The sequence below is a fragment of the Arachis duranensis genome, chromosome 1 (genome assembly GCF_000817695.3).
Source record: "Arachis duranensis cultivar V14167 chromosome 1, aradu.V14167.gnm2.J7QH, whole genome shotgun sequence".
Taxonomy (NCBI): Eukaryota; Viridiplantae; Streptophyta; class Magnoliopsida; order Fabales; family Fabaceae; genus Arachis; species Arachis duranensis.
In genome coordinates this window covers 17451192-17462601 of record NC_029772.3, presented here as the reverse complement: position 1 = coordinate 17462601, position 11410 = coordinate 17451192, and the positions used below count along the sequence as shown (strand labels likewise).

General features: G+C 29.4%; 1 protein-coding gene across 1 annotated transcript; it reads left to right on the top strand.

Annotated features, from left to right (window-relative positions):
• The first annotated feature begins 6972 nt into the window (after window positions 1-6972).
• Window positions 6973-9597, top strand: LOC107480719 (probable esterase D14L). The gene is made up of 2 exons (XM_016100883.3): window positions 6973-7484; window positions 9112-9597. Exons 1-2 carry the CDS (start codon window positions 7117-7119, stop codon window positions 9554-9556), a joined length of 813 nt encoding a protein of 270 aa, XP_015956369.1. The 5' UTR covers window positions 6973-7116; the 3' UTR covers window positions 9557-9597.
• Window positions 9598-11410: the final 1813 nt, after the last annotated feature.

The window sequence follows — 11410 nt, the reverse complement described above, 5'->3', positions numbered from 1 at the left end:
ATTAAATTTAACTGTGAAGGATGGTTTGAGTATAGTGAAGGAAAGTATTAAAAAGATTCGTAGTAGTGTATTGTATTGGACTGCAACGCAGAAAAGAAACGAAACTTTTGTGAGTTGATGTGCTAAAACAGCGATTCCATTTACTAAGAAATTGGTTCTTGATTGTCCGACTAGGTGGAACTCAACTTATTTGATGTTAGAAACTGCATTGTTATATAGAGCTGTCTTTCCTAGGTTAAGGCAGAAAGAACCCCAATATAAAACTGTGCCAAGTAATGAGAAGTGGAAACTTGCCAAGAAAATATATGATAGATTGAAGTTGTTTTATGATGTTACTTAGCTATTTTCTGGTTCTAAATTTTCGATAGCCAATCTTTACTTTACTTTGGTTTGTAAAATAAAAGTCTCATTGGATGAATGGCAACTTTCTAGTAATTCTTTAATTGCTAATATGGTATCTAGTATGAAGAAGAAAATTGAGAAGTATTGGGATAAGATTCATGACATTATGGGTGTTGATGCTGTTTTAGATCCTAGGTACAAGATGGTTGGGGTTGAGTTTCAATTCGAAAAAATGTATCCAGATCCAATAGAATGTTCCAAGCAAGTTGACAGAATTCATCAATTGTGTAATGAGTTAGTTAATGAATACAATCAAAAAATGAGTTCTGATGTGTCACATGTTGGTACAAAGGAAGTTGATGAAAGTGGAAATACAAGCATATTTGGGGGTGATGATTATATGGTGTATCTTAAAAGAAGAAAAAATGACAAGGGGTTCATGTGTAAATGTTGAGTTTGATCATTATCTTGAGGAGGAAATTCATCCTCCAAATGATCCTAACTTTAATGTTTTGAAATGGTGGAAGAACAATAAAATGAAATTTAAAGTTTTGGCAACAATAGCCAAGGATATATATGCCTTTTCAGTATCCATTGTTGCTTCTGAATCTGCTTTTAGTACAAGTGGTTGTGTAATCTCTCCTCGTCGCGGAAAGCTCAAAGAAAGCATAATTGAAGCTTTGATGTGTGGCCAAAGTTGGTTGTCGACAGCTTTAGGGTTAATTTTTTTTACATCATAGTAATTAATATATTAATTGCTATTTTTTAATTTTTAGGTTTGAATCTTGATCTTCAAACCTTTAATGATGATGAAGACGTAGAAAGTGATCAAGAATAAAGATTGAAGACTTTTTTATATTTTAATGATGTAATTTCTTTATATTTGTATTTTAATTTAGTTACTTGATATTGTATGAACTCTTTTTTAATTTTAAGTTATTTGACATTGTATGAATCTTATGTTTGTATTTAAATTTAGTTACGAATTTTAAGTTTGTATCTTGATTTATATATGAATGTGTAAAATTTAAAATGTCATTTACAGGGCAAAAACCCGCCCCTACCCACCCCACTGCCATCCCTACTTGCAAGTTGAGGTATCTCCTTCCACCTTCAAATCTTCTGACTCCGAGGATAATCGCTTAGTTGGTGCAATAGCATTTTCCAACACTTCAGATTCATCATTGGCCGCAACTTCATTGGAGAATTCAAGCAACAAATTCTGTACAAAATACCACGTTAAATTAAAGACTTCTTTATAACCTTTGATTTTATCTCAATAATATTTTTTAAATAAAATTAAGATCTAATTTTGAGAGAACTAACAAACACAAAAGTTATTTTTTGAACAAATACCTTAGTACATTCTACTTTCTCCCCTTCAATGATTGAAGATGCCTTTGAAATTAGAAGCAAACCACTGGTGTAGTCAACATCCTAAAATTATAATTAATTATTAATTATTATTAAATACTTCTAATGACCATGGAAGCAAAAAATAAATTAATTTTTAATAAAAAGTACACTTATAATTATACTCACAATTTGAATAGGGTGAGTCTCTTTGAATTTATTTATGAAGTCTACATTATCAGTCATCTCCTTAACTTTATAAAAAGGTGAAAAATATGGATTATCATATATTTGAACTTCAACGATGAAGAAAAAGGTCTTATCAATTAGGTTGAGCAAAAGTGTAGGTGTATCTGATAGATCTCATTTCTGCAGTGTATTACATAATATATTAATAATAATAATATAAAAATTACCATTAAAAATATTTTCACTAATATTTTTAGAAATAAATATTGGTTAGAACTTACCAATAGGAGTGAATAATCACGTATCTCTACACAGCTCTTTTCCAAAACTTGTTTTGCCTCCTTGTCAAAGACTACGAAACATGCACAGTCAGAATCATCGATGACACTAAGCTTTATTCAGTACCTACTTAAAAAAAATAACATAAAAAAGTTAAATATAGACTTATTCAATATATAATCCAATGTGCATAGACTTTAATTTAAAAAAATAAATAACCTTAGAGTTATGGATAAAAAGAGATGACCACAACTTGAACATTTGAAAGTTTTTGTAAAAGCATACGTGGACCTGTTGCATTTACATTGGCCGTACCACCAGTCTGGAGTATCCATAATATGACTTATGATAGCCAAGACAATACAAACAACATTCTAAAAAAATATAATGATTTAAATTTCCTGAATTTGGTGAGTTTTTAAATCTAAAAGATATACCTAAATAAATAAGATGAATAAACAAAAATAATATATGTACAACAAATTTTCATTATTTTTTTCTCAACTTTATTTCAAAAAAAGAAATTACCGTATCTAATTTTTTTAACTGCTCAATGGTTTTGCCTTGATAAATTTTTAAGAATGTAGCATCATTTGAAGTTCTGCTGATGTTACCCCTAGGTTTTTTAAATCTTACAAAGCTAGATAAATAAAGCAAAAAAAAACCTATGTTACATAACACACACATAGTATGAAACTAAAGAACTAAAAAAAATATACCCACCTATTTTTAAATTGGATGACATTTATATTTTCAAAAAGATTAAAGAACATCTTTGTGCCATACATGGAACTTTGTAAAACAATCTCTCGTGAAAATTTTAATTTAATATAAAATGAGTAAAAATTCACATAAAAAATGAGTAAAAGCTCACATATAAAAATATACTGTTAAAAATTATGGATAAATATTACCGTTATATAACTTTATTTTAATAAATTGTAAGACGACAACAACTCCATTTTTATTGCCAAATCCCAAAAAAGCATTTAATTTATATGCATAGTTGCCAAAAAGTGTACACTCTATTATTTTTCTATATCAAATAAAATGTTTAATGTGAATTTAAAAAAAATTAATAATTAATTAATTAATTATTTTAAATTCGTAAGAAACAAACTACGGAAAGAATGCTTTTTATTAATTTTTTAAAATTTAAATACTGTTTTTTCAAAATCAATCTGAAGTGATTTTTTTAAAAAATTTAAATACTTGACGTTTAAAAACGGTGCCTTTGAATCTAAAAAATTATAGCTAAGTTTAATGTTAGTTAAGATACATTTGTTACTTATTAATAATATTAATAAAAATATTTGAAAAATATTAATAAGAATATTAATAATGTTATGTGTACATCGATACGTTGGTTTAAATTAATCATGTACTCATGATGTGTAATCTTAAAGTAATTCTTATTGAATCCAACACCAAAATATTTTATTAGTAAGATATTTCTTCCTCCAGCAAATTCACGAATCGAGAGACAAAAGCTCTTTTAAATGAGACATGTATTTTTCCTCCCTAAAATTGATAAATAAAAATCAAAAAACGATTAGATGGGAATAAATAAATAAATTTAAAATATAAATAATATAAATTTAAAATAAAATAGAAAAATATTAGTAGAAAACTCACGTCTTCATCGAGCCAAACCATTTCAATTGAGTATGACAATTGGAGAATTTTTGTAACTTAGTAGTGTCCATAACTGTATCACTCGTATACGTACACACAAATTGTTGATTGTAGGATTGATGTCTACAATTTTGTGAATACCAACTATTGGAATAAGTTGAGAGATTTTGGATATATGTAAAGAAAAGAATTGATGTACTTTAAATTGTGGTGCTATACATATCTTATAACTTATACTTTTATAGTTAGCTCATAACTAATTTTTTTTTAAAATTTGATTGACTTTAATTTAAATTTGAATTAAATTTGCAGACAAAATAAATAACAATTTTTAAAACTCTAAATTAACGTAAATCTTTATAGTAATATTAGTATGTAACAACTGAAGTAATTAACGTAAAATAGTGTTAAAATTTTAAAAATAACCATCTAAGTAAAATAATTTAAAATTTAAAAAATAACAACCTAAGTACAACAATCTAAAATTTAAAAAATAACAACTTAAATAAAATAATTTAAAATTTAAAAAATAACAATCTAAATAAAACAATTTAAACAAATAAAATAATTAAAAATTTTAAAAATAACAACCTAAATATAACAATTCAAATAAATAATTTAAAATTTGAAAATAATAACCTAAATAAATAATAATTTATAATTTATAAATATAAATTTAAAAATTTCTAGTGATAAAATCTAAACAAATAAATTCCAAAATTTAATGTATGAATACCACCATTTATATTACTAAAAAGATAAAGATAAGTGTTTATGTGGGGATGGTAAATGTGTAGTGACTTACTGACTTGCCATGAGTTATCTGAGGGCAATATTGTTATTTCATGCCTAGAGAGTCATTTTTGTTGTTTGCGGCTTAATTGGGTTAGCCAAAAACAAGAAATTGTGGAGCCTACAGGGTTTAGAGAACAAAGAAGTTGTACCAGCCCAAACAAAATAAATTTGAAGTTATTTTATTAGTTAATTCCCAAAACAAAAATGCACTCCACTAATATTATCTCAGGAGTGAATTCATTTTGATTCACTTCCTATTTTCCTTCTTTTATGTTGCTCTATGTAAATTAATTCATCAGAAAGAACATAAAATTGTCAATGGGTAGCTTTTTTTTTTTGAATGAAAATAAGCTCAACACACTAATGTGGAGCAACAAAAGACATACATAACCAAGTCATAAAAGCCATAAAATTCCTGCTATTCCCGGCAACGCCATCAACCACCAAATGAATCATTCTTGGTCCATTCGTTGTAACTCAGCACGGTCTTCTTGATGACAAACTCCATACTTGTCAATGGGTAGCTAAGGCACACAACTGTAGAAATGTTAATGTCTTCCAAACTAGCTGCAATGCATCCCACTCTTTAACACAAAACACATACATAGTTTTATATATATAATTTTGTTTCTAATTATGTTAAAAGAAGTTCTAGAGCTCAAATAAAAAAGTGTCAGAAAAGACTATTAAATAAATAAAAATTAAGAACACATTTTACATACGAATTGTTCTTTTTAGGTCGTTGACCCCCACTTCTTTTTTCAGAACACCTTTAAGGCGGACGATCATCGCCCATGCTCTTTTTCTGAACAAAGCCCAACGAAAAATAGACAAATAGAATTAGTCTTTTGATACCTAATGGAGAACTATAGCTGAAATCCTAATTCATCATTAACTCTTTACGGAACCATCCTTTTCATCCAGGATTTGGAGATTCTTCGATATTTTAGAAAAAAATTTTCAAATTCTACTTCCATGTTATTGTATTTTTTTAATTTTACAGATTTTCTTTATTGATTTACTCAACTCTTTAAATTTGAATTGTTAATCATTTTTTGTTTACTGATCCAATAATTTTACCATATTTCAATATTGAAATTACCATGTTTAAATCAGTTAAATATTTCATTTTCTTTGTTTAAACATAACACGTACTACATCCAAATTGGTTTCATAAGCTTGTCCATCTTAGCCACCAATAAATAAATGTCACTACATACGTCACCTATATATATAGGAAATGTATAAGGAGTTAAGTGTCCACTAGTCAAAAATTGAACAATTCAATTAATAATATTAATTTTAAATTATTTTTTTAAATTTAACATTTAATTAATTGACATTAATAGTATTTTTAATCAAAATTTACTCTGATTTATTTTCACTTTCACTCACCATTCATCACACAAAATCACAAAATCACCACGCTGCTGCGGTTTCGTCCTCGCGCTGCTAGTGTCGCTGCAGCACCGTCCTCGCGCACCATCGCCGGTTGTCCTTGCATCCTTCTCCGCCACCTTATTTGCCGTTCACGCAGGAAAGACAGCCACCATCGCGCTTCTACTTCACCCTCCTCACCTCCCATCACGACTCCCCATCGCTCGTCACTCGCACCCCACGACTCTCCATCCGTCGCGACGCAGCCACCGCCAGGTCCTTATTCGCGATGTGCGATCAACTACTCCAATCTATGGCGACTCCTCCACTTATTGCAACACACCTCCGCGAGTCTCTCCACTATCCACGCAACGCAGTCCAAGACGTCGCTGGCCACCCTGCGACTTTTCTTCTCCTTCTCCTATTTGGTTTTGAACGATTTTTTTAACTAGTTTTTTGTGTTTCTTTTTTCTACATTTCGTATGATTTTTTTTATTAGTTTTGGATTATTTTTTTTCCTATATTTTCTATGTTTTTTTCTTAGGATTTGGATGATTCTTTTTATTAGTTTTGGGTGATTCTTTTTTCTATATTTTATATGTTTTTTTTCTTAGAATTTGGATAATTCTTTATCTTATATTTTAGTGTTTTTTGTTTTTTGGAATTTTGAAATTTTTTTTAGAAAGAATAATTAGTGTTTGCATGATAAATGGTAAAAGATGAGCTAGAATAAGAAGAGACAATTAATAATCATTAATTTTATATTTTTTTAAAAGAAAATTTAAATAATTACTAATTAATGTTATTAATTAGTATAGAATAATTCAAAAATATTTGTTGGTTTATTGTTGGCTAAACCTCTTAGTTCTTATATTCATCGCCAGTAGACTGTATAAAACAATGATTTCCAAAAAAAAAGCATTCAATAGTAGCATACTTATTAAACATTGGTGTTATTTCATACAAATAACATTTTCTATCTTTAGGTTATGTGTTACTTATTAATTCGTCCATCTCCGTTTTCCTTTTGCCTTTTCTTTTTTAACCATTATTAAATATGACAAGGAGGCTCAAAACTCCCCAATCCTAAAATCGTCTCCGATCAATAATACAACACAACACAAGAAGCCACAAAAAAAAAGGAGAATGGGAGTAGTGGAAGAAGCTCATAACGTGAAGGTTGTGGGTTCAGGTACGAGGTTCATAGTTCTAGCTCACGGGTTTGGAACCGACCAATCTGTGTGGAAACACATAGTCCCTCAACTCGTGGACGAGTTCCGCGTGGTGCTGTACGACAACATGGGAGCCGGCACCACTAACCCTGAATACTTTGACTTTGGACGTTACTCCACTTTGCAAGGCTACGCCTATGACTTACTCGCCATTTTGGAGGACCTTTGCGTCTCTTCTTGCATCTTCGTTGGCCACTCTGTCTCTGCCATGATCGGAACTGTGGCTTCCATTTCTCGCCCCGATCTCTTCACCAAGATCATTATGGTCTCCGCTTCTCCTAGGTAAATTCATTCGGAACAATCAAGCTTTTTATTTTAATTTGTTGTTACATTAACAGCAATAAAATTTGAATCTAAAACTTCTTTGTATGTTACGTAAGCATCTGGCTATTATTAGGCCATTTCTAGTGATTTTGATCCACAATCAATACAATAACTGATTAATTAATATGAATTTACTTTAAGCTTAGTTGTGTTGTGATTGTACGTTGATTAATAAATAATAGTGTTGTGTTAGTTGAGTTGACCTTCATTAATAACAAGAGCTGCTCATCCCTTCCTTTAGTTTCATGTGAAGTTCTGACAATGGCTTTTTTTCGTTCGAGTAAATGATCCACTCCCCTTTTCTTTTAATGTCTAAATGGCACAGTATTTATAAAATATAATTTTTTTTAGTAAAACTAAAATAACGTACACTTTAATTCATTTGACCAAAATATCATAAATAATCATTATATATATATATAGGTTATAATTATTTGATTGATTCAAATAATAATAACAGATTTTATCATTTTTAATATTTATCATAAAATATAAAATGCTTTCAACTTGTTATAAAATATTTAATTTAAAATTTTTATATATTACATGATTATTAATGTAATCAATTTTATTTATTTGTAATATTTTATCATCAATCATGAAATATACAAATATTTTAAATTAAATATTTTTTGTAATAAGTAGCTAAAATATGTTATATATATTATGTGATAAAAGATTAAAATAAGTAAAACTTAATAAAACGATAATAAAGTTATTAATATTATTATTTACAGAAATCAAATAATTGTCACTAATTTATATATAATCATAATGATTATGTATACGTATTTTGGTAAAATGAACTAAAATTTACATTATTTTAATATTATACAAGATTAAAGTGTATTTTTTATAAATAAAAAAATATCATTTAAATATTTAGTAAAAAAAAGAGAGTCAATTTTTTTTTTCATAACTGAGTTACAAATTAAAATGTATTCAGTTATATATATCGACTTATGAGTTTTTTTTTCTTATAGAAAAATGATCAATGAAAAAGAGAGATTAATATTGTGTAAATATATTTTACACACCAACTTTAGTAGGCACTTAATTAGCGTTTTCTTTAATTCAAGAGAAGAAAAGAAAGAATAAGTGATGAGTGACGATATCTATGTATATATATAGGTACTAAGTTTCGTTGGTATGTAAACGATAAGTAGTTAAGTACGTACTAGCATTATTATTGCAAAATAGTGTAGTAATAATAAATTTGAGATTAATTAAGATAATATTTTATACTTAATTAAGAAAAATAATATTAAAAATATAAAATTAGTTAAAATAATAAATATATCTTTTGTGTTAACTAAGACGTATAATATTTTTATGGATATTTATACCACTGAATCTCTCGTAATTCTCGTTATATACATTAGACATACATATTAAAAAAAAATCCAGCATGTGACATCATTCTAACTTTTTAATATGGTTATGTGGTGTCTTTAATTTGTTTACTGTCTATCATGTTGGGCTATTGTTAGGTATTTGAACGACGCGTGACATCATTCTAACTTTTTAATATGGTTATGTGGTGTCTTTAATTTGTTTACTGTCTATCATGTTGGGCTATTGTTAGGTATTTGAACGACGCGGATTACTTCGGGGGTTTCGAGCAGGAAGATCTGGACCAGTTATTTGACGCCATGGCGGCGAATTACAAAGCATGGTGTTCAGGTTTTGCTCCAATGGCCGTTGGAGGTGACATGGAATCCGTGGCGGTTCAAGAATTCAGCCGAACCTTGTTCAACATGAGGCCAGACATAGCTCTTAGTGTGTTGCAAACCATATTCCAAAGCGATATGAGACAAATTTTAAGTCTCGTTACTGTTCCATGTCATATAATACAAAGCAAGAGGGATCTCGCTGTTCCGGTGGTCGTGGCGGAATATCTACACCAACACCTTGGCGGCAGTTCTATTGTCGAGGTCATGTCTTCCGAAGGTCATTTGCCGCAGTTGAGCTCGCCAGATATCGTGATTCCTGTGCTGCTTAAGCACATTCGTTACGATATTGCGGTTTAACTTTGACACTAAATTGAATTGAATTGAAATGAAATTGATTATGGTAGTGATTAGTGTCCAAAGTTCTAGGATTATTTATTGTTGAGATTGATAAATTTTTTTAGTTTTTTAAGATATCTTCGAATTCAGTAGGCTAAAAATTAATTTGTTGTCATTGATCAATAAATTACTAAATACATAAGATAAAGATTCGAATCACACACTTATTTAAGCAAATTAATAAATTAACCACTACACCAACTCAATTTAGTTAAGAGTTCGATAAACTTAATTAAAAAGAAAACACACAAAATTAAATTGATACACAAGTGTGCCTTATGTTTTGATTTTAATCATAAATTTTGATCAGGATAAAACTCAAATTCTTTGTATATGTACCAATATAATGACTAATAACTAACTCTTAAATATAATTAGATTAACTAATTTTTGTTAGGTTGGGAAAATATGGTGGGGAATCAGAAAAAAAAGGATAAATTAAAATGGCTTTTTGTTCATAGTTATTACTTATATAAACTATTTAATTTTCACTCCTTGAAAGTTTAAAAATGAAAATAATTCGTGTACATTTTCTACACAATTAGAGTGCAGACTAAAATAAATAAATTTAAAAAATGAAAGTGGAAGCTAGTGAAAGTGAAAGGGAATCGCTTTTGGTTTCTGTCAGTTTCGTAAAGACACAAGGGAAAATGGTGGTACACGCGTTTCCTCGCTGGTACTAGTATTGATGTTTTGTGTATGTTTTATTGTTAAATATACGGACCAAATTCAAAGAAAAAGTATTGGAAGTTAATGTATTGTATATTGTGTACAATAAAAATTAAATTAAATAATAATTTAAAAATAAAAATTTTTAAATTAATTTTTTAAAATCAGATTTTAAAAAATTTTAAAAAATTCATAATCTATTATATAAAATATATTTATTTTTTACTGATAATTTTAATTTTTCTCTCTTAAATTCTAATTTTTCTCTCCAAATCCTAATTTCTCTCCCGCATGCAATGTAGAGAATCTTTATAAATGGCAGGAAAATTTTACTGGCGCGTGCTAAAATCGACACAAAAAGTACTTCGCTGAAAACCAAGCTATACCCTAACCTCAGCGAGGAGTTTTCGAAGAGTAAGACGAACGTCGAACTGGTATGCGATGTATTTTTTGAGACCAGACTTGATGAATCCCTTGATGAAGAAGAAGGTGAGGTAGACGAGCCATAGGATCAGGTCGCCAAAGCCTGAGAACGCCGCAGCGAATGGAAGGGTTTTATTGAGGTTGGAGACGCTGAGTCCGAGAATGGTGACGGCACTGAGGTGCTAACTCTCTCTAGTGCCGGTGATGGAGGACCAGCTCCGACGTGGTTGAACAATGTCCGGCAGCAGAATTTTTTGCACCTTCATCCGGACGCATCGTCGGCATGAAAACGACGACAGGCATGATGGCGGTGACAGCAGCATCACCGGAGAAGCGTATAAATCATCGGAAGATCAATGCTGGACGTGCAAACCGATACTGGGAGAAAGTATGCAATGGAAGTTTTATATATGCATATAGATGTTTATTTTTTATGTAAATGAGATGTTTATTCTTACTGTAAACGGGATGTTTGTTCTTTATATAAATGAGATGTTTGTTCTTAATGTAAATGGGATGTTTATTTTTCATGCAAATGAGATGTGTTTGTTCTTAATACAGCATGACGACGGGAGATGGCGATGCTGAGAAGGGAGTTTGAATTAGAAGGGAGTGTAATTAGGGTTAAAAAGGAGAGGATGGTTAAAATTTTCAATGGGTAGGGTTAAAATAATCTATGTTCAATTAAAATAATCTAAATGTTCAATGCAGTAGATATGCAAA

Bases quoted from the DNA above. Each gene is read 5' to 3' on its own strand.
- LOC107480719 (XM_016100883.3), top strand. From the start codon at position 7,117: ATGGGAGTAGTGGAAGAAGCTCATAACGTGAAGGTTGTGGGTTCAGGT. The intron at 7,485-9,111 runs GTAAATTCATTC...GGCTATTGTTAG, and splicing joins ATGGTCTCCGCTTCTCCTAG to GTATTTGAACGACGCGGATT.